At 39.4% G+C, this 24,036-nt stretch overlaps 1 protein-coding gene across 2 annotated transcripts in view; it reads right to left on the bottom strand.

The window, feature by feature from the left end:
• Window positions 1–540: 540 nt before the first annotated feature.
• The window catches only part of COL17A1 (collagen type XVII alpha 1 chain), a 69,277-nt gene continuing 45,781 nt past the window's right edge, over window positions 541–24,036 (bottom strand). The window contains exons 39-56 of one of the 2 annotated variants that reach the window (XM_089509825.1): window positions 23,207–23,269; window positions 22,516–22,575; window positions 21,485–21,511; window positions 21,358–21,396; window positions 20,820–20,876; window positions 20,176–20,217; window positions 17,430–17,543; window positions 15,421–15,552; window positions 14,015–14,104; window positions 12,969–13,106; window positions 12,097–12,186; window positions 11,232–11,333; window positions 9,059–9,211; window positions 7,525–7,923; window positions 4,395–4,535; window positions 3,978–4,040; window positions 1,821–1,892; window positions 541–1,469 (exon numbers count right to left, since the gene is read on the bottom strand). In XM_089509825.1, coding sequence (XP_089365951.1) covers window positions 1,420–1,469; window positions 1,821–1,892; window positions 3,978–4,040; window positions 4,395–4,535; window positions 7,525–7,923; window positions 9,059–9,211; window positions 11,232–11,333; window positions 12,097–12,186; window positions 12,969–13,106; window positions 14,015–14,104; window positions 15,421–15,552; window positions 17,430–17,543; window positions 20,176–20,217; window positions 20,820–20,876; window positions 21,358–21,396; window positions 21,485–21,511; window positions 22,516–22,575; window positions 23,207–23,269 — 1,832 coding nt within the window. In that variant the 3' untranslated portion in view covers window positions 541–1,419. Of the gene's footprint in view, window positions 1,470–1,820; window positions 1,893–3,977; window positions 4,041–4,394; window positions 4,536–7,524; window positions 7,924–9,058; window positions 9,212–11,231; window positions 11,334–12,096; window positions 12,187–12,968; window positions 13,107–14,014; window positions 14,105–15,420; window positions 15,553–17,429; window positions 17,544–20,175; window positions 20,218–20,819; window positions 20,880–21,357; window positions 21,397–21,484; window positions 21,512–22,515; window positions 22,576–23,206; window positions 23,270–24,036 lie in introns of both variants that reach the window. The other variant, XM_089509824.1, reaches the window with a different exon arrangement.

Genomic DNA, 24,036 nt, shown 5'->3' on the forward strand with positions numbered 1-24,036 from the left:
TGTTCACCGCCCTGATCAATGGAAGGGCGGTATATAAATAAAAGTTTTATTATTTATTATTATTATTCTCCCACCTCTGTTACTAATCTTCCTAATGTTGTGTTGGGATTTTTTGTTGTTGTTATTGTTAAATTCTGCATCTATCATCATTTATGGGGTGAGACCTTATGTCAGATGCGGGAATTGTGGATGAATTCTATGAGCAGTTTTTAATAGCTTCAGTTTCATAACTTTTTTTGGATGTCCTTGATTCAGACAATACTTTCAAAGGATGCAAAAATTAAATTGCTAATGAAATTTGAAGTTACATAGAACCTAGGATATACTTAGAATATATAAATTACTTTTCACAGATCATGCTTAGCTAAACTGTTTTGAGTGTAAGCATCCATGTAGTGGTATGTAGTGGTACAGTATATTTACTGTGTTTGTAAATGAACAAGATATCACCATATAATCAAATCACGTGAAGTTTAAGTGACTGATCATACTCAAAACTTTCACAAGTGTTGGGATGAAGGTTGTATATTTATGGGGTTAAAGAATTCATACCACAAAGAATTAAAGAGGCAGGAGAAGGACGAATGGATGCATATAAAACTGCTCACTTTTAGAGGTACAGGTACTGAGCTTAATATGGGAATATGCCACTGCACTTAAGTGTATCTTTAAGCCTACCATAATACTGTAGTGTCTGGTTTCCTTTAAATGGGATCAAAGTGTAAAGAAGCTTTAATTGGGAAGTTTTATATTAAAATAGCACTTTTAATATAATAAAAACCACAGAAAACATTTTTAAAATCTAACAAAAGTGCTTTAAATACTAATAGCCCCACAGTCCTTCACATTTTTGCAATGCAACTAATAATAGGGGTTTAAAAGATTTTAAAAAACCACAACAGTGAATTGTTATGCATCCCACTGGCATATATTTGCAAATTAGCACACTTTGCTGTGTCTGCTCTTTTTAAAGCCAGATCCTTGGTAATTTTAAATATATTTTGCCCAAAGGTAAGAAGCTACTATATGATCTCCAATCTTTTTTTATTTTTGGTTCATTTTCTATCAAAGATTTCTCATTCTAATCTTCATCTGGAGAAGCTGGGTTGTATGTATCCTGGACAGTAAATTAAGCTTCAGAGGCTATGTCTGTGTAACATCAGACTAAGGTTATACGCAGTTCTAATGTATATGTGATAACAAAGAAATGGGTAGTTAATTCAATATGTGATATTGGAAGCCACCCAAGTTCTAAACATATTAAGGAAATCATTAATTCACCAAATATCAGATGTTAGTGGCAACTGGGTGGTCACTTGCTGGAATTCACTGGAAACTGGGATTTTTATGTTGACTGGGATAAAACACAAACAACCACAAATGATTTAGAAAGCATCTGTCCTAATTTGTGTTCTTAGATTATACTCCTATGCTTCTCCTTTTCCTTCGACCAACGTATACTTGTTCACCTAAGAGGGAGGGAAAAAGATGAAGAAAAATTATTACTTTATAGAGCAACAGCAAAGTAAGTCACTGTTCCACTAAAACATCCATATCACTCTTTTTGTAACTACAGAAAATACATGTATTTGTCACTATAAAAAAACTTCCTTATTACTTTCATACTACTAATACACAGCCTTGTGGTCACTGCCTATGGTATTATGGACCATTGCAGGAGGAGTGACTTGCACAAAAAGGTAGTACAGAGGATTGTGGAGAAACCATGAGAACTAATTCCTTGTGCTTCAGCCTGCCCTATGCTATCCCATCCTACAATGAGTAATATCCACTCCTTTCTTACTGAAAAGTATACATACCTTTCTCACCCTTTTCACCCCTTGGTCCTCTGGGGCCTTGCCGACCTGGTGGGCCCATTGGTCCAATATCACCTGGAAAGGTGAAGAGATTTTTTTAATGTTTATACTATCTGGCTGCTAATTTGAAACAAAGTACCATAGAGGCACACTTCCTGAAAAGCCTGACTTCCAACTTCATACATTTTTTATCTCAAAGGTTTTATCAACAGCTAGATTGGCCTATCACTAACGATACTGGAGGGCAATTTTCAGATCATGATTTGTTTTAGTGAGTCTGTAATAATAATAATAACAAATTTATTTATACCCCGCCTCCCCAATGAGATCAAAGTGGCTTACAATAATATTAAAAACTTTAAAATACAATGTCCCATAAATCCACCCTAACCAATAAATCACAACAATAAGCAGTAACAATAAAACAATACAGTTAAGATTATTTAAACGGACAAAACCGAGGGTAGTCAGTGGGAGGCGACTGAGATGCTAATCCAGGAAGGCCTGTTGGAAGAGATCAATTTTGTTCGCCTTTTTAAAACTGTCAAGATTAATAATACAGTGGACCTTTGTTATACGCTGGGGTTTGGTTCCAAGATCCCCCGTATATAACAAAATCCGTGGATGCTCAAGTCCCATTAAATATAATGACATAGCAAAATGGTGTCCCTTACAAAAAATGCAAAATCAAGGTTTGATATTTGAAATTTATACTTTCTTTGAACATTTTCAAACTGTGTATGCTTGAATCAGTGTATAAAAAATCAGTGTATAAGAAGGGCCGACTGTATAGCGGGTCTCTTCTGGCAGGACATTTCACAACTTGGGAGTGGTAGAGGAGAAGATCCTCTGGGTAACCACAGCCAGCTTAGTTTTTGCTGGCTGCAGTAGATTTTTCCCAGAGGACCTAAATGGACAGATGGATTGTATGGAAGAAGGTGATCCTGTAGGCAAGCTGGGCCCAAGCCATGAAGGGTTTTAAAGACTCTCTAATAATTAGAGACTACACAGTGTGAAAGTGTCTAGAGAAGGAGCCAAGTTACGATATGACAGATAGGCCAATAAGCAGTCTTACTTCAAATGAAATTAAGCATGCATTATACCATTATCAAGAATTGTTTGTACTTTACATATGCTGGGGAGGGGGAGATATACAATTAATGAAGTAAAATACTTCTTACAAATGCTGCATCTGTGATAAAAATTTGTTTTTCCATCTGTTCCCAGACTTACTTTCTTACTGTCAAACTCAAAATAAATGTTAAGTTTAGTTTCATCATTTAATAAGGGGAACTTTTTATTGCCTTTAAGATGCTACATAGGTTAAAAGACAATCTAGTTTTTCCCCCATAAATATATTTAGCAAGGATTTTTTTCTTAATAATGCCCCTTAAACTATTTTTAATCCAATCAGCAAGACTGGTAACACTGGCTGTAGAGCCTTTTAAAGAGCCTCTTTTTCAAATTTAGTTTGTATCTGAGGAATCTTTAGGAAAATGGGAATGCAAAACTTGGTGTTCTGTTTTTTAAAATCTCATCTTGATTGGATTAATTATAAGCCAGACTTAGGATCTTGTAACTTTTGGGATTCATGTTCAGGGTAGTTAATGACCGAATGTGACTTCACAAACCTAGCTCTCAAACCAGTCAACACCCCAACTGAAGGATTCTCAGGAGCTGCAGAAAAGGCCACTGGGAAATGATGAATGTAGTACTCTCCCAGTTGTGGGGCATGCTGAGACAAGCCGAGCCCTGAGTGGTCTATCTAGCTGCCCATCTCAACACACACCTCAACCAGAAGAGCACTGCAGTTCTTATTTCTTAGTGCCCTGATTTGTAGTGCTGCAGAAAAACTTCAGTTGGAGTGCTGACTGGCTTACCATGACTCTGGAGTTAAGGTTCAAAAAACCACTGGGTGACCTTGGGCAAGTCACACACTCTCAGCCTGAGAGGAAGGCAATGACAAGCCGTCTGGGAATAAATCATGCAAAGAAAACTCCATGATAGGTTCACCTTACGGTTGCCATAAGCCAGAAACAACTTGAAGGTACACCACAACAACAATCTGGGTGCATCCTTGGGAGTCAAAAGGAAAGTATTACTTGGGAGGAGGGATAACCCCTCTCCTCCTGGGTTCTACAAGTGACACAAGGTGCTTACCTTTTGGTCCTGGGAATCCCATCTCTCCTTTCTGTCCAGGTGGCCCTGGAATCGTTCCATAAGCTGCAGAAAAATGAACAAATTATAAGGTGTCATATTTCTTATGATTACAAAGAACAGTAATAAGAAATATTGTGGCTTCAACTGGAGTATTCCTACTGGAGATTAGTATCCATAATGCTGAGCTCTACACTTTTATTCTTCCAAGAGGGATTTAGGCTGCCAGAACCAATCAAAGAATAAAAATGTATCTGAGGGCAAGGGGTTTTTCTCATGATCCTCTTGTAAAAGGCCAGAAATCCAGTATCTCACAAAGCTTTGTTCTACTATTTACATCACAACTTCTGTCTACCCAGTTAAATTACAGGAAGGGCCATACAATGTGGTAAAGTCAATGACAGGCAAGATACCACTTACTTCTGAAGAAATCCATGAGGTCTGCAGTGACATTGCCATAGGAGGCAAACACTCTACTGATGCCTGGGATGCCAGGAGGCCCTGGAGGTCCCGGTGGTCCTTGCACAGCGTAAGTCATCATGTCCTGGAGGAGACCTCGGCCTGGGAAGATTAAACACAAGCTTGAAGTGGAAAACACAAAGCACAAGTGACAGACATTTCCCCAACATGAACTGAAGAGTCTATTCTGACTCTGGAAAATGGTTGCTTTGCCATAAAGTAAGTGCTGTTCTAGAAGGAGTCAGACCAAAGTGACATGTTTTTCCATTGAGGTTGTAGCATTTTTCTTCTTTGCTTATTTAAGACATGTCTAAAACTTTAGTGGGAAAATATTCAACACAAAGTACATCAAATACACTTCTTAGCACAGATACAAATCAGATACCTAATCTGGGACATGAGTCTGATGTAAATAAAGATTGGCACGTATGCATTGTCTTTTTGAAATATTCTCACTTGGCGCATAACTTACATCAGTTTGGATTCATGTCACACAAACTTTGTAATAATGACTATAGATTTAAGAGTCTAGCATCCCGATCATTTCTAGTCCAATGAAACTGCACTTGTCTTCACCTGCAATCTTCAAAAAAAAAAAGTTTCCCAAGAATGCCAAAAAACAATGACCCTAAGATCTACACTACATATACTATTATTATTATTATTATTATTATTATTATTATTATTATATGCAGTACTCTGAGAAATTACATGGAATTTTGTCAGATGTTTCTAGAACATGAGAAGGAGTGGAATTGTTCGATGCTCCCTTTCAATGTGGCAATATGCAATAATTTATTATTCATGTATTGAAACTGTTCATTATTCACCTCGGTCTGCTGGGGCTCTCAAAGTGATATGCAGTAGACAACAAACATAATTTAAAAACAGATTTTTTAAAAAAATTAAAATTACTATTACAAATTCAACCATTCTTTCAGAAGATTTTTTTTAAATCCTAAAAGCCAATCCTAAAATTAGTTTTAAGGACCACAAGGACAATCCAGTTTGTTCACTTATCAGAAGCTCAACAGGAATGGAGACAATGGTAATCAATCAAGACAGGCTGAGCAGAATGCAATTGCTTTTGTCCTCTGTCCATCTTTCCCCACAATAAGTACTGCACTAAACTAAAATCCAAAATTTGCTTCTTGTTTGGTATATAATCCTGAGGAAATCAAGACCAAAAGCTTGAACTTGGCCTAAATCTAAGTGTCATTCCCAATTAGGGTAGAGGAATCAACAGGACTGGTAATACTGTATGTTTGTAAGTTCCACTAATACTTTAGCTGTGACTAACAACTGGATTTAGACTTGTGTGTTTAAGAGCCATAGGTACTGTTCCTTTAAATTAAAACTTCACACTTCCGTATTCCACAGTCAGGGGAGATAATTTTCACACATTGAGCTGTGCTTTTCAACCTTTTCTAGAGCTGTGTTAAACCACAGTCTGGGTTGTGCAGCTGTGTTCTTAAAGGCTTCTGCAAAGTTGTTGTACATGACCTTCTAATTATGTGAATATGCAAGGATATGCAGCCTGTAGCTTTCAAAAGATTGGGGCAAATGCCACAAAAGTATGTTTATTGGAGTACTAAAAGTTTAGGTATAGTGAACACAGCAATCAGGGGCTGCGGAAGCTGATCCTATATAAACATGAAGATAATGCACTGCACTATCTGTTTCACCATACTGGAAAACACAGTTCCTTTCCCACTGAAAAACCCATGCATCCCAAATTAATTTGTACATCCCAGAATTTCCACAGTTCAGTTAAAAACAAGGGCTGTTATCCTCTTGGACAGTTACGAATGTATAACCTAGAGTTGTGCAGAGCAACCCCCCCCACACACACACACAAGCAAGGAGGAATTGTGACAGGGCCCTGCTTGTGGGAGCCCTGGTGGCGCAGTGGTTAAATGCCTGTACTGCAGCCAAAAACCACAAGGTTGTGACTTCAATCCTAGCTAGAGGCTCAGGGTCGACTCAGCCTTCATCCTTCCATAGGTCGCTAAAATGTTACCCAGCTTGTTGGGGGCAATTAGCTTACACATTGTAAACCACTTAGGGAGTGCTTAAGTGCACTGATAGGCGGTATAGAAATGTGCTTGCTAGTGCTATTCTGTCTGTCTCACGAGATCACTCACAGGAAGAAATGGGAACCTCAGTCAGTTGTTTCTCGATCAAAGGTAACAGACCTTTATCTACTGCAGCACTGCTTCCCAGTAAGATTCAGGGGATAGGGACAGGATTCCTTGCAAAGCACTGTAACTGGTTTTTACACATAGATAAATCCTGCACAAGATTCCCACCAAGAGGTCTATCAAGTCACAGAACAAAGCTCTACAGTGCCAAACAAGACTTTCTAAAAGCTTTTTGTATTTTTTTTAGTGTAACAGAAAGATCACTTAAAAAAAAACACAACCAATTGGACTTTTATATTTTCGTATATTAGGTAAGAGCCTGCATGGGAGATGGATTAGTACCCTGGAGACAAATGTTTGAATCCCTGCTCAGCCATAGAAACCCATTGGGTGACCTTGGGCAAGTCACACTCTCTCATTCTCAGAGGAAGGCAATGCCAAACCCTGTCTTAACAAATCTTGCCAAGAAAATGCTATTATAGGTTCACTGTACATTGAAAACCACTTGAAGGAGCACAACAGCAACAATCTTTGTTGTATTATGTACTAGGTCCCATATATTTTCTCACCTGAGATTCAACATCAGGAGATATAAAGTTCCAACCTGGTAGAACTACACTATGTCTCCCCTCTTCCAAGAGGTTTCACAGGATGTCTTTCTAATTTTACATCTGCTTACAGGCACAAAGCCAGAAATGTCTCCAAAGCCCACCTGCTCTACTCTGACCATTAAATTGCCGAGGGACCCCCTCCCTCCTCCCCAGAATTAAGGCGAGTCTTCTGTGGGTTTTAATCACTGCACAAAGGAGGTAGTAGTAGTAGTAGTAGATTGAAACATAAATTTCAATACACAGGTATAACATTCAGTTACACCAGATTTTTTTTTTGTTTCTTATTGCAACTGGCCAGATCATTTCAGAAAGCATGGAAGAAAATGTGGCCCTACTTACTCTGTATATTTTCAGACACTCTGGCAGCCAACTCATTATAATCCAGTAACCCAGCAAATGATCCAGTATAGGAGCCTGCAGCACCCGAAGATCTAATCTGTGATCCATCTGCTCCCAGTGAGCCACCGTAAGATCCACCGGCTCCCAGTGAGCCACCGTAAGATCCATCAGCTCCAAGTGATCCATCAAATTCTCCATTGCTTCCCAATGAACTGCTGTAGGATCCTCCTCTGGATAATGATGCATCATAAGACATGCCAGAACTTGAAGATCTGCTATATGACCCTTCTGAATTTGCAGACCCTCTGTAAGATTCGCCCATAAAGTTGCTATCTGCTCTTGGGCCAGGTGGCCCAGGTGGTCCAGGAGGTCCTCTGATGAAACCACGCACATCATCACCTATGAAACATAGTAGCAGGTTTTAATAGACTTGCACCAGATAGGATAGGATCTGATATCAGGTTGGTCTTCAGAAGTGCAGAAGCTTGCAAAGGGTGCAAGAGGAAATTAGAGGTGCAATTCAAGTTCAGTATTGGAGCTATACTGACTGAGACTCCCAACTGGGAATTGTAGATTGTTGAGAAATGCCTTGCAGAAGTCTGCAGCAGCCTAATCAACTGCATGATTTTCAGTTCAGTGTCCTGCTCCTTTGCTTTGGGAAGGATTTGCTGTAGAAAAATAACCTCACATGCTAGGTTCATCAGAATAGACCATGTTGCAATGAATGCAAAGAACAGAAACAGTCTGACAAACAAATATTTCTATCCAGGAAAAAGAGGATTTGTACCTCTCACTAAGCTATCAGTTTTCAAATGAATATTCAATTTTGCTATTTCAATATTCATATTGCTTTAGTTGTTGGTGTTGCATTTGTTTATGTATACAAAATAAATTATATTTTGTGAGGGGTGGTACTCAGAGCCTGAGCAAATAAATAAAAATGAATTAAGTGTTTAAATCCATATTTTTAACCAACAATTAGTTGGTGACAACTATGGTGCCTTTTGATTCTTCTGCTCTCCTGCTGTAATTATTACACCTGTTGTCATTATTTGTTTCAAGTCAGTATTAGCATAAGAAAGAAAATGACAGGCATCATAGTGTTCACAGAGAAATCTGGGTTTGAAAACTTTCAACAGAGACTGAAGTGGGAGTAAAGACAATATTCTGCCAGTGACAATATTCTGCCATTCTAAGTTATCACTGTTCCCATTAAAGAAGGACAGATTGAAGAAAAGGCTTTTTCCAGAGACCAGACAGGCCAAAGAAAACCAAACTGGGAAATAATTGTGGCTCCACCTTAAAACAAAACCATAATAAACACTTTCATTTTCTCAAGGGGCCCATCAGTCCAGGCTAACAGCTGTGGTATGGATTTATCAGCTGCTACAAATGGGCTATGAGCTCAGACCTAGGCAGAGAGCCAGGATGAGGCCCAGACTTGAAATTTCAAGATGAGCAAGAGTTACAGGAGGCAGAACTGCAGAAGGGTGTTCATAAGTGGGTGTCTCTGTATATATAATATGTGACTTACTAGTAAGGTATTGGATCAATTCACTCCTGAACTCGTCAGTCCAGATACCATCGCCGTAAGAAATAAGGCCAGTTCCTGAAAAGCCAGGTGGACCTGGAGGCCCTGGTGGGCCAGGTGGGCCAGGGGGTCCAGAAAGTGAGGAGTATCCCACACCTTAGAGGAAGAAGGAGGAGAAGAAAATGTTCTAGTTAACAAAGAAACATCCACTTAGGACTATGCTGCTTTAGGATCAGCAACTAGAATTTTAGATTTTTGCTTCCATTTATTCTTTTTGTTTGCCATTCCTTCCTTCCGCTTAGGCTTTTCCAGTTCTAACAACTGCACTCCTACACTCAGAAATAAACCCCATTGTGTTTAGCAAGGCATGTTTCTAATAAATGCACCTACAAGAGCTACATCTGGACAGAATTCAGCTGATGAATTCAGCTTTTTGGAAGGGTATGCAGGAGGAATGGTTAAAGCTGTCCCTGTCAAGACAGAAAATCTGCCCTGCCAGCTCTCAGACAGTTTGGGAGATGACAGGGCATCTTTCTCTCATGACAGAGATGACTTTCACAGCCATTCCCTCATCCCTCCACTTTTTTTGCTGGGCCTGCGGCTATTTCACCACCATCACTGCAGGTGAATAGGTATAGTTAGGCTTACCAACAGGATTGAGGGCTTTGGTTTAAGCCCACTGCAGGCATCTCCTCACAGCAGTTTACAAATATATATGTGTGAAAGGCCACCATTCTTTCCTTAAAATAATTTCATGAACGTATTCTGGAAGAGTTTATTTGTGATATTTTGCCAGCATCTGTGGCTGGCATCTCAGGGAATGCTGGCATTCTCTGAAGATGCCAATCACAGATGCTGGCAAAACATCATAAATAAACTCTTCCAGAACATGGCCACATAGCCCAAAACCCGCACAAAAACTATGGATTCTGTCCACAAAAACCTTTGACTTCACAATTTCATGGACATTTCAAAATGGTATTTATACGTTGCAAAATTTTGATTCAGTACTAGAGGAACAAGTGGCCAGGTGGGGGATACAGTGGGTGAGATCCCACTTCAATCAGGTGGAGCATAATGTCCCATCCATGTAGCTCTCTGTGCAGTTGTCAAATACCAGGGGCTGTCGCTACAGCAGCAGTTGCTTCCTGGTGGGGAGGAGGAGAAAGGACTTGAAACAGTGAAGAAGCAGCTGGTCTCAGCTTGGATGGGATGAAGAGAGAAGAGTGCCCACATAAATGGAGTGCACCTTTCTTTTCCTTTCCCATACAGCCCAGGACAGCTACATCTTCACTGTCTTATGCTTTCACCGTCTCACCCCTCCCCAGTGGCAAGTAGCAGAAACAATTCCTCTCAAGGCTGTACAGCTTTTGGGGGAAGGTTTTAGAAGGGGTGAAGTGGGATAGAGAATAACTCCCTTCACCCTATCTGAAAAGAGGCATATGCAAATGTAAGCCACACGTACCTACACATACATCACTAACTGGATGCCACCCCACTACAAGATCTCTCTACATACTGATTCCATAAACTAACATGGCTATATCTTTCAATTGTACCACAGATGCCACCCTATGTCACCACTACCACCCTGACTCCCAAATACTGAGAAAGTCAAAATGAATTTCTGGTAATTTAGGTGAACAAAATTCCTGAAGGAAAAAATTGTGTTGTTTTTTTTTAAAAATTGACCCTAGCTCCCCTGATTGTGTAGGTTTTTTTCCCCAGAGCACCTGTGTTTGCCAGCCATGTTTCAAGCATCTTAAACTTAATGCAGCTCAGCAACCTGAAGCATTAAACAGTGACCACCACTACTCAGCAACTAAAATTTGTAATCAGTCATTTTCAATGGTCTATGGTCCATCACCACCCCCAAAGCCACTACATTGTGATCATTCAAGCAATTTCTCACCTTAAAAAAGTTGGAAAACATTCTGGCCCATTTGATTGTCTCATTAGGTATTCTGTCACCAACACTGTTTGGAGCTGACTGAACCACACAGACTGTGGGAACCACTGGATTATTTTGCAATGAACTGTATATGACAAAATTTCCTTACTCTGCCCTGGACAGCCATAGTTTCCAGTCCTCCCCTCCCTTCACCCCCACTGTGTCTCTAAGAAACCCCAGAGATCTACTTGCTGCCCAGCCACAAAGTCTGGCTAATGTTCTTACTTTGCAAGTATGTCAAGATTTCCTCTGCTGTGAGGGTGGAAAGAGAGCTTCCTGGTGGGCCTGGGGGACCAGGTGGTCCTACGATGCCACTAAATTCAGAGTCTGAAAAAAGCAAAGGAAGCTAATAAATCTCCAGCACATGATTAAGCCCCCTTTCCTCCCTATCTAAGCAAGACACAATTATTCCTTCACTTCTTGCCAAAACAGAATCATATAAAAGGCAGGATGAATTTTTGTCTCACTGGATTAGAGATGAGATGACAATAAGAATCTGCTACCTCTTAGTAAATGAATGAAGACCATTCAGTCTTTACTTCTGGATTATGTTATAGAGTTTATTTTGTGTGTGCATGCATGTATGCATCCCTTCTTGTCACCTGCCGACTTACAGTGACCCCATGAATTTCATAGGGTTTTCTTATGCAAGGAATACTCAGCGATAGTTTTTACAGTATTCCTTGCACCTGAAATTCATTGGCAATATCCCATCCAAGTCCTAACCAGGGCTAACCTTCATTAGCTTCCAAGATCTAACTATCCACCTCAGGTGAATGAAGTGACACTGAACCTCTTGCTATCTGCTTCACTGAATAAAATATATGCACTCCATTTCTTAGGACTTAAAGATGGCATTTGGGTGCCATTGACCTTTGGGCTACATCCAAATTTTAGTCCTACCTAGAGTAGGCCTACTGGAATGAATGAAACCTGTTAGTCAGAACAGAATGGTCTAACATTAATTTTATATTTAGCTTGTTAACTATTGTAGGCACATTAAATGTGAAAAATACTTCTATACTACTCTGATGTTGTTAGCCAACACACATTACCTTCCAAAATGGCTTGATAGCATTACAAAGCTTACCTCGGAGCAGAGCTAAGATATCTCCGTAAGATGTTCCAGGCAAACCAGGAGGGCCAGGTGGGCCAGGAAGCCCAATGCTAAGGCCAGAACCTACAATGTTAATAAATATTTAAAATTAATAGATGTAAAATTAATTTGAAAATTAGACTTTTTATAGATTTTTAAAGAGGAAACAGAAAAGGTTATGTGCTGCACATATAACTCACATTAATTGAATACCAGTCTGGACAGAATCTTAGAAATGAGTTAATTAAGGGATGATTCAACCCTACATAAACTCTCAGGATGGTGTGTGTGAAGTGCTCACAGTGTTTCCACATGACGTCTTTACTGTGCAATCATCCTGCCTCATTCTTGGAATTTTACATGGGCAGAGGTGTCCAAGTAACACACCACCCCAGCTGGTTTCTCACAGTTTCTTCCAGCTTCTTCTCCTCTCAGAAAATCCATTAAGGAGGGCAAGATAAAATAATTGCACTATGTCTTTAAATTTAGTAGTGCCTGGCAGCATCCATCTGAGCACCCTAAACCTTTGGCAGAGTGGTATATTTGAGTTTGGCCTTTCTTGTGGAAACAATATCTTAGATTCTTTGTTTTATGTACTTCTTATGTAGAAGTTTAGACAACTTGACAGTTAGGGGTGTTTAAAAATACAGATTGTTCTAAATTTTATCACTGACAGAAGCCAGAGTTATTATGCATTTACGGCATGTTTTGTCTAGTTTTTTCCAGGTTGCTTCTCAAGAGCTGTAATAATTTTTGCAAAATTCCTTCTGAGACTATATCCAATTAGTGTGCTGAGGACATGAATCTGATGAGCATGACAGCTATGCAGAACTGTAGGAATGATTAAAAAAAATTGGAGCCAGTACTTGTCATATAGTTGATAACACGTCTTGCCATTTCATCATAGTCCAACGATACAGATAAGCCATCTCCTCCCAGTCCAGGTGGCCCAGGGGGACCTGGGGGACCTTGGGGTCCAATAAGATATGGCCGAATTTCATCTCCTAAAAAATAAAATAAATCAATTTTTCTATTTGTTGGTTATTCCAGATGTACAAGAAAGTTAATGACTGGAAATGGCAGTGTTCTGAGTCACAGTAGCTCAAAGCCAGAGAATGCTACTCACTTCCTCACTCCAAAGCAATTCTGTCATATTTAGCCACTTTTTTAGCTGTCAGAAACGCCTTCTGCACTGATCCTAGTTTGCCATGCTTACCGATTGTTGTGTTGGTACTAAGTACAACAGTTCAGCTACAATTTCAGCTGTATATAGAAACTTCCTATCTCATCTTTCTGTCAAAATTACAAGAATACGAAAGATTAAGCCACTGTCTAAAATAGGGGTAGGAGATGTATGCTTCTGCCCCTTCTAAAGATGCTGAGAATTGCAATTTAACAACATCTGGAGGGCTACACATTCCTCATCCCTGTCCTAGATCTTCCAGCCAGAATTTTTGTGATGTAGATATATATGCTTTGTAGAACCATCACAAAGGATACAGCATAATTGAAATATAAATGTAAATAGCTTAATATGTCTGAAGCTATTCTGCAATGTTATATTTTTATATTTTGCAAAGTTAATATTTTCTAATTATGAAAGGAGCAAACAACCAGGAAATGTAGGCATGACCAATGGCAGCCAAAAATTACTGAAATTATCCATTTATTCTTAATTGTTTAGAATGTGCAATGGCTGGAAATGGAGTAGATAAAACTTGTTTCCCCTGGTTGTTGATAATCCTTGTACTTTTCTTTACACTCACTGACCATCACGTTTGGTAGTGGGACCAGATTTACTTATTGTTCAACAGCATTGACAATAGTCCTATCCTATAGGTATACATTTTCCTCATATCTCCATAAGCATATGGTACTTATTCTTTGCAGTCCTTGGATTGTAGCTACTTACTCTGCAGCATGGCAAGAAGATCTTCATAAGAAAATGTTGTTGAGGAGGAAGAGATAGAAGAGGAAGACATACCAAATGAAGAACCTGAAGCTAGGAAGGGAGAAAGGGACAAAAACATATCACATAAGTACAGAGAAATTTGAAGATTGATAGGAAAATTCTCAATGTACTAAAAGAAGAAATTTAACAATAGTGGAGGGAAGCTACTTAAAATCATGGACAGAGACAATCTGATCAGATTAATACCATGATTCTCAACACTGAAAATACTTGCTCTAAGAACATGGTGATAAGTATGTATGAATAATCAGTGGCATTGGGATGTACTTCTTTTGGAAGTGTTTGTAATCACCACTGCAAAAGATTTAACATTCCACCCAACAACATGACTCTTCTGGGGTAATCACAACATACTGTAGATTGGGATCTAATGGTCCATAACTATGTGGTTTGTCATACATCTGCAAGGGTTTCTGGTTAAATTGTTCAACAACAAAAAGCCATACACATGCCAAATTAAAATTAGGCTGCTGAAGAGAAGAAGGTTTATTTTAAAATTATGAGTGGATTTGTATAAACCACAGTTCCCAGGATTCCCTAGCACTGAGCCAGAGCAGTTAAAGCAGTGTAAAACTGGATTATTTCTGCAGTGTATTTTGGATTTAAGACACATATGGCCACTGAATCTCAAAAAGGGAAAACAGTGCAATTCAGCAAAAATAAATTGCTAGGCAAGTTTCATAGAGATTTGCATAACTGAAGGGTGCAATTGAAACACTTCACACTACAATTCAATATATGTTCACTTTCCTTGGAAAGTGTTTCCACTGAATTTAGTAGGACTTCAGTATGCATTAACATGTGTAGGATCACATGCTGCACATTTCATCTGTTTCAATAGGGTTTATTCTAGATGAACATGATTTCATTGGCATGTGGTTTTGTCACACAGAATAGCTCAGAAGGGTGTCCTTTGTATACTGAAATTTGCTTTAATTCAACATATTTGCATAAAGAGCTAGGGTAGCTCAGAATTTGGGAACAGGGAAACAGAAGTGCTAAAGAACTTGGAAGGCTATTAAAATGTGGTGAAGATGCAAATGAAAGCCCAGGTGAAAACCAATACCAGGCCAAGGTATCAGAAACCCTTTTCTGTTATGGAATGAGACAACCAGAATCAGAATTTTTAAGATGATGCCCTATCTTTCCGTGCACCTCTGCCATCCAAAAAGGACCTTTTGTTGGGCTACAGATACAGAAAAAGTGGCAGTGTCCAAGACACTAATATATTTCTGACACAGAAGAAAGGAATAAATTCTGTTCTTATTTGTATTACAATTGCATATGTAAAAATGAAGACTAAATGGCAGATATGCAAGCTTGGTACATAAAAACATAGTGCTTACCAGTCATATAATTCATAACACGGCGGGCCAATTCATCATAATCCAAGGATGCACCACCAATGGTGATTCCTGGAGGTCCAGGAGGACCAGGTGGACCTTGGGGTCCAATGAGATAGCGTCCAACAGTGTCACCTAATGAAGCAGAAGAATAAAGTAAAACACAACAGAATTTGAGGAGTATTGTGATTTTATGTTTTGGAGTTCTCTTCTGTAATTTGTTGGTTCCATCAGGGTCATCTTGGGACTGTATTCTTGATTATTTCTTTTTTCTTTGCAGATAATGAAATGCCCTTCCTATCATTCAGAAAAACTCTGGGTAGGATGATTTGAAATCCAGAGTGGCAATCATGTAGAGTCTACCTTTTTGTTTAATGCTTAGCTTACATGAGATATATGCATTGGTCAACTTTTCCAAATATAGTGCTTTGCAGAAATTCTTGAATTACAACTCATATCATCCCTGATGCTAAACTGTACTGAGTAAAGCTGGTGGGAGTTGTAATCTAAAACATCTAGAGGGCACCACATTGGAGAAGGCTTGTTCTCTCCCTCTCTGGGCAAGAAATGGACCTGGACCAATTGACTAGTCACACCTTTCTAGTTATCTTAGTTGAAGACATTATCTGGAACTTTTCTAAACTTCATGAATGTGATAGTGTCTTGTACGGTAAAAACACCTTCAGGAAGCCCTTTTAGATATTAGAAAAACAATAATAGATATTAGAAAAGCTCTTATCAGCAATACAGTATTCAAGTTACTTGGCGTGACACTTCTGGACTGCCACTTGCAAGTATGTTGTTGAACACCATACATAAAAGGAGGCAGTTTAGCATTAAACATGAATAAAACAGCCTCCAGCGTAAAGTAGTAAAGAGCACAGAGGTAATAGTAAGAAAAGTCCTTCACTGGGCATTCCCCAAAATTAGTTACTTCTGAATGTGTGCACTGAAGGTCAGAATTTATCTGGATGTCTGTACATATATAGTTAGTTAAATTAATGGATAATGATCCACATTATTTGAAAAAAATCATTTGAAAATATCTCTGTATTTTATTCAGAATTATATATGCATCTGAAGATACAATGGGCAGGGAAACAGAGAAAGCCTTGACATGAAAGATTTTGACACTCAAGGCAATAACCTAATAGCCAATTAAACTAAAAATATATTACCAGAGGCAGTCATGCTTTACAACTGACACCAAAAACCCATGATTTTCTCTGTTTATAGTGTCCAATGGAGAATGAAGGACTTGATAACAATCTTAATTTGTGAGAGCTTGTCTGTGGCTTGGATATTTAAGACTAATTAAGAGTCAGTTGTCACAGAGCTCAGAATGAGGTGCTGATGGAAATGGCAAAATTCTTAAACCTCCTCAGACTGCAGCTATTGGGTCAAATTTCTGGATGATTTTTCTTGTAAAAAACTCTTTATAACTACAATGTTATAGATAGGCTTTTTTTGCTGCACGCAGGGAGTTTTTCTTTTGGGAGACCATTCTAAAATAAAATCCCCCATCACTTGCTTTACTTGATAGAGTGTACTAAAGACATTTGAGAAATGATACTATCTAGAATTCTGCCACTTCAGTCTGTCATCCTAATATACATGGTGCATAAATTAGATCCTACCCAATATGATCAGAAGGTGAATAAATTGTAGGATGCTCTAGACCTTCTCCTATTGTCCCACGGGTATCTTCAGTTAATATTGCCACAAGGCAGCACAATACAGTCCATGGTCCAAAACACACTGCAGAAATAATCCAGTTTGAGACCGGTTTAATTGCCCTGGCTCAATGCTAGGAAATCCTAGTTTATTGTTGAACCAGATATCTTTGACAGAGAAGGCTAAATGACTCATAAAACTACATTTTCCAGAATTCTCTAGCATTGAGCTAGGGCAGTTAAAGTGGTCTCAAACTGGATTATTTCTGCAGTGTGTTTCGACCCAAGACAAGAACACGGCCGGGATCATGTGAAAGAAGGGTCTTTCTGTGTACTTACTCTGCAGGTACTCGGAGATGTACTGCTGAACCTCTCTCATTGAGCTAATTCCTGAGCCTGGTGGTCCGGGAGGGCCTGGGGGACCAGGAGGGCCTTGAGAAGTTCTTGATCCTGCTGTAGAGGTAAAATTGGTTTTATTACTACCAGAACTAGGCACAAGCAGATAAAACAAGAACCCTTTCATTTCATAAAATGAAACATACGGACACTCAGTGTGGGAACAGTGTCTTAAAAAGAGAAGAAAGGACTCTTGTGGTGCCTTTATGACTAACAGATTTATTTTTGCATGAACTTTCATGGATTACAATCTACTTCCTCAGAAGCCTGGGGTGGAATCTTCAAGTGTCAGGTATATATGAACTGTTACATAGTTATAACATGAACGATAGGAGAAAGACTCTTATAGAGAGACCACTGGAAATGTTTCTTTGGCTCTGTGTTTGTGTTTGTGTGTGTGAAAGAGAGAGACTTTTTCCCTCGGGGCTTCTTCCTGCCCACTGATATTTCCCTGCCAATACTTTTCCTCAGCCCCTGCAAACAATGCTGCTATCTGGCATATTCAGGATATAGATTTGCCAGTATAATGTGTAATTGTGTCCTTATATGATCCCTCATTTTCATTCACACCTGATCTTCAAACAAGATCCCTACTGGCATAATAAGGGATGTTTTTGATGAGACTTACAATCACTCCCTTCACACATGGGATCCCCTAATCGATTTGTGCAAGAACTACACAGAACTCTAGAAATTTTTTGGAGCATTTTATAAAAATGCTGAATAAGTGATTCAAAAAGACACATGGGTATACACTGATTACATTTTTGTAAATGAGTCATCTGTCTGTGTACTCATCCATCCATCCATCCTTGCAGTTGTAGTCAGTGGGATACAGCTTTAGAAACTTAACAGATGTAGTGTTTTTAGCTTCAGGGAGGTACTATTGAATCCCAGAATACATGACGGTTGTCGTATTTGCAGATAATGTCCAGTGATATGCTCAGTGTTCTACGACTCCTGTCTATGTGCAGTAAATTCAGTATGTTTCTTGCTCATGTTACTGCAAAGACACATTTATTTTTATTTTTATTTTAAAAAGTGGTATGCAATGTCAGAGCCAGGGAGGCAGTGAACAGAACAGGAATGAAATAGGGCTTCAGGATTCTACGTAGCTTTTTACCCTCTCTTATGATTAGCCGAAATACAATAAACTATTTTATTGACTGTTTTTTAAAATTCTGCATAATATTTGCATAATATAGTCAACTTTATTCAGAGAACAGAATCCAGCTTTTCCTGGCAAGATTCCTCCACCACCCAACTCCAGTGCAGAACATATACAGCTCAGGTGGGCAACCTCTGGCCTTCCAGATGTAGTCAAACTATATTTCTCATCATTTTTTGCTGTTAGCTATGTCAAGTGTTATTCCATGTTATCTGTCAGTAGACAGGTACCAACCTTCATATTCTTTGTTCCTGTTATTCTTATTGTTATTATTATTACCATATTATTACTATTATTATCATTTTACCTTTTCCCCACTATAGGACACAAGGCAGCTTAATTTAGTCTTCTCTGATATCTGTTTCCATAGAACAAGTAATATTATGTTGTGGTATACCATAATTATGGGCTGGCATTCACTGTCACAATTACAGATGCATAACCTAGAGTTACACATCTTTAACTGCCCAGTATTCATAATCCCTAGTCACAATCATGGTTCTACTACCATTACTGTAACTGCTCTCTTAAGCCTGCTTTAGGAGACACCAGTTCCTCTGTGAGTAGGAGGCCTTTTATGCTGGTGATTGGGTCTGAGGGGATGACATTTCCACACACCTCCACCAGTGAGCAAGGCTGCAACTACCAGAAGCAGGACTCTGTTACAAGCCCTTGCCACAGCTTTGCTCACTGGCAGGAATCCAGCCATATACTGACCACCAGCAGAACAGATCTTCTTTTCTGAGAATAGCTGCCCTACAAATTAGGTTGGGGTGGGTGAAAAGTTAGGCAAAGAGATGCTACTTAGTTAACAGTAAGTTAAATATATTTAACGAAATAGCTGATGTAGAATTCCAGTCATTGTTTATTATTGCTATTGCATCTAAATTATCAACTCTATGAACTGTTTTGAGCACACACTGTATTTGTGGAAGACACAACATATAAACTATATAACTAACTGGGGATATCCTTTCAATGGCATCCTTTGCCAACAAGAGCTTTAGAGAGCTGTAGTTCACATAACTCTGCTCTGAAATATTTCAGAGGTAACCATGTTGGTCATAAAACAAAACCCCCAACGAAATCCAAAATCCAACCTATGGTGACGCCTTTATTGGAACAACCAAAAGACACAAAATACATCATGTAAACTGAGTTCCAACTCAACCTATGGCCATGGTGGAGGGAGGCCCTGATTTTGTATCTACATACATTTCGCATAATGTCAAAAAAAAGGAAAGATCCAAAACTTCAGGTATCACCACGGGATAGATTGTGGAAGTTGTTACTGCTCTACTCTGTAAGGGGTGTTACGACAGCTGACATTAGGGATGGGTAATGTACAGTCCTCCAGATGTTGAATTACAATATTTTTCATCCTTTACTATTAGCTATTTTGGCTAAGATTGATGGGAGTTGCAGTCCAGTAACATCTGGAGGGCCACACATTGTCCACCCCAATTTACACCACAAGCATATATGTGCATTATTTATGTAAACAAAGTAGGATTCTCTTACCTCCTCCAGGAATGCCAGGGGCTCCCGGTACACCTGCATCACCTAAAGTAAATAAGGAAGGGGGAGGAAGTCAGTTAACTGAATCCATACAGCAAGACTGCCAGACATATGAATTCTCTGCAGTTCTTGGCTTCTTCAGTGCCCCATCCCCCACATCACTAAATGACTTGGGATGGGGCTTTGGGGGAATTTTGGACATTGTGCAAATCAGTAAACAATTCTGACTTCTGCAATAACCAAAAATGTGACTTACAATGGTCTAAGTTAGACTTATGCTATTGTAAGCCAGAAACAGGATGCTAGCTCTAATTACATCATTTCCGGGGCTGGGGCTGGGGCTGGTGGTCCAAGCCACTGTATAGAAGGACTGTGGAAGCTACTTTGTCTCTTTGGAAGAAATAAGAAGTAGGCAACAGACTCTTCTCAAGAAGGGCCCTCATAATGTTTATTACTTTAAAAACTAAATGCCCCATCCATCCCTCTTGTTTCTTCTAAAGGCATAAGGAAACTGTGTGGCAAGCTTCTCATCCAAGAATGCTAGAAGACTCAAGAATGCCAGAGGCACACAGCCCCAAGCCATCTGGAGTTCAAGACATGACAAACATTTGTTCTGTGGGAAGATAAGCTGCTGGATTATCACAAACCTTTATCTCCTTTGGGTCCTGGTGGCCCTGGTGGCCCTTGAATGGCAACTCCAGCACCTGCTAACAGAGATGACAAAAGACTCAGGACGGTACGAAAATGGACATGAAACAGGGGCAGGAAGTGCTATGAAACACATGACACTGCATTTTTAAGATGTACATCTAAAATGATTTCTGTAAACCAGAGGTGCCCAGCTGTCAACATTTCTCACCATTGACTAATCTAACTGGCGTTGCTTGGAGTTGCACTCCAGCAATACCTGGGTGGCTGCATGGTTCCCAGTCCTGATGTAAAGTAACTGGTGGAAAATGTGAATGCAACACATATACAGAGATATCCTCCACTGTTAAGGGAATCAGGCCAGCCCTCCCAGTCAAGTGACACCTGACCTATCAATTCAGGTCTGCAATCACATAATATGTAAGGATAGTCTCAGTCCTATTTACTTGAAAGTAATCCCCATTCAAATTAGTGGATCCTCTGAGCAGGATTGTGCTGAAAGGACTCAATTAAGAAGGGGAAAGTATTTAGACTTACCTGCAGAGATTCCTGGAAGACCTGGTTGGCCTGGTTCCCCTGCAAAAAAAGATGCCAAGTCATATATCCCGAGTACTACTGTGCATTAACTGCTGCTATCCCCCACAGGGGATAGGGGAATGGTTACCTGTGAATCCTCGTGGACCAGGTGATCCTGCAAGAAAAAAAAAGACCCATTATATCTGTGGTGCTCATAGAGTCCCCTGGCAAATGGAATGGGTCAAAACCAACACCACTGCTGACAGATATGCTAGATCAATTATTATTTTAAGTATTTTTATCAATGACAAAAGTACAGGGGGTGGAAAACAGAAAAGCATTCCCTTTCATGCTATTATACACCATGGTTCAGTAGCATACATTAACTCTGTTCATGTATATTCAGATCTCCTCCAGTTAAATAGTGTGGCACTATACCTAGACTAAATTCCAAATCTCTGAGCCAAATACAATTGAAATTATTTGCCTTGGGGGTCTGCCCCAAGCCCTTGAGAATAGAGGTCCTACAATTGCTTCTGGAGGAAGGAGAATGTACAACTTCCTCACTAGCAGTATGGTTTGAATAAACTCCTTGGATGCAGATACCTGCACTAGAAGACTTTCTGCAAACTAGCCAGAGTATGCACACCTAGGACTGGAATGTACCATATTAGTATAGCTACTTGAACTTTAGCATCTACAGTTCTTAGGTTGAAATGGGTCATCAACATGGCATGGGTAAAAGAGACAGTGTGACAATTATTGTTTCTAGCTGCAATTCCATTGTTAGAATAAACTCTTGAATCAATCATTCAAATAAGATGTATGTAAATCTCAATGTTTCAATGGGTCTACTTCAAGTGGACACACTAATATGATTCAAACCTCTTTGTCACCTCGAGATTAGATAACAATTTAGATGCAAGAAACTATCTCATTCCTTACTGTGTCATTACAACACAGAAAAATAAAAAGATGGTATTGATCTTGAGAAGTGGCAAAGATTTTTTTCAATAATCAGGTGTGTGTCTCACACTGTCCTTCTCTTACAGTGTCTTGCAATGTCTCCATATTTTCCAGGCTGTTAAACAGGACTGCATACCACATATCTTCACTAATTTTGTAGCAGTAACTGCCCTCAGTAATTAGGCCCAAATGATCAGTTTTTGAGAAACTCACCTTGATCTCCCTTTGGACCTGGAGGACCAGGTGGACCTGGTGGGCCAGCAAAGAAAGTTTCTGTATTGGAGGAAAAAGAACCCAAACAATATCAGAGATATGCATACAAGGAGAGGCATTCTGGGCTCTCGCTACTTAGTCTTCCTCGTAAAATCCAGTTATCCTTTTGGCTAAGATCCTGCATTGGGAGATGTATGTGTTGCCAAGTCTCCCCAACTAAACCCATCTTGTTAGTAGTGCACCCCAGCCCCCTTCCATTACCACATTGTCAGAGAACAAGGAGATCAGCAGGGATGTGTTCAGCTATTTTCCTATAGCTGGTCATCCTGAGACACCTATCAGCAGGAATCTCTGGGGATGCTTGTAAGGCCTCTGCAGATGATGTCCTTGCAGCACATCCAGCTACAGGAATATAGCAGGACATGCCCCTGATAGTTTTTCCTCTCTCTGGCAACACAGTAATTGATGTATTGGAGGCTGTGGTGCTTACAAGGTGGGTTCAGGGAGGGATTTGGTCATTGCATGCTCAGAAAAGAATTCTGACGTTCACAGCAACCTAAGAAAGTGTAGTATGATACTATATGTCCTAATGTACACCTATATTTATAAATTCACAGAACATCTTCCCTATCTTTCTAATTGTGATACAAAATAGGGACGTGAATTTACAAGCCAAATGGGAAGCACTTACCAGACGTGGGCACAAAGGATCCTGGTCTCCCTGGTGGGCCTGGAGGACCTGGAAGACCTTCCCCTAAGCAACAAAAGCATAAACATGATTAATGCATTGAAATAATTGTGCATGAATACACAGATATGAAGAAATATTAAAGACAGCCTTGCAGAAAGCACAATATACCTGCTGGTCTCTTCTGGGTTAGGTTGCACTAACTGTCCTCTTTTGACTTTGTTTTATCTTTCTCAGTGACTGCTTCCAGGCTCTGGAACTGCCTATCAAGGAAGGCTGAACTCCCTGTCTCCCTTTTGTCTTTCATGTTCTTCTCATAGGCAAAAGACCTTTTTTTTTGCAAGCCTTTGAACACTTGATGTTGCTTGCTACAGAAGGGGCTTTTGTTATTGGTATGTGTGCACATATTTGGATTCAAGAAAATCCTCTTTTGTGCATATAATATTTGTTTCTTTACATGTTTATTTTATATCCCACCTTTTCCTCACCCCTGGAATTCAAGGTGCATTACAAAGGCTAAAAGAGATACAGCTAAAAATACAAATCACACAAAAGTTAAATATAACAAAACTATTATCATAAGTTAACTGTATATAAAAATGTGCTGCAGAAGTAGAGGTATATCATGTAACTTTCAAATAAGAATGTGTATTATTGGTGCTAATGATGTGTGCCTCCAAGTCATTTCTGATTTATGTAGACTCTAAGGTTAATTTATCATGGAGTTTTCTTGACAAGATTTGTTCAGAGGAGCTTTGCATTTGCCTTCCTATGAGGCTGAGTGAATGTGACTTTCCCATGGTCATCCAGTGGGAATCGGAATTCAGACCCTG

Source organism: Sceloporus occidentalis, unplaced genomic scaffold (genome assembly GCF_023333645.1).
Source record: "Sceloporus occidentalis isolate IW3139 unplaced genomic scaffold, rSceOcc1.0.p SCAF_2, whole genome shotgun sequence".
In the NCBI taxonomy this organism is placed as follows: domain Eukaryota; kingdom Metazoa; phylum Chordata; class Lepidosauria; order Squamata; family Phrynosomatidae; genus Sceloporus; species Sceloporus occidentalis.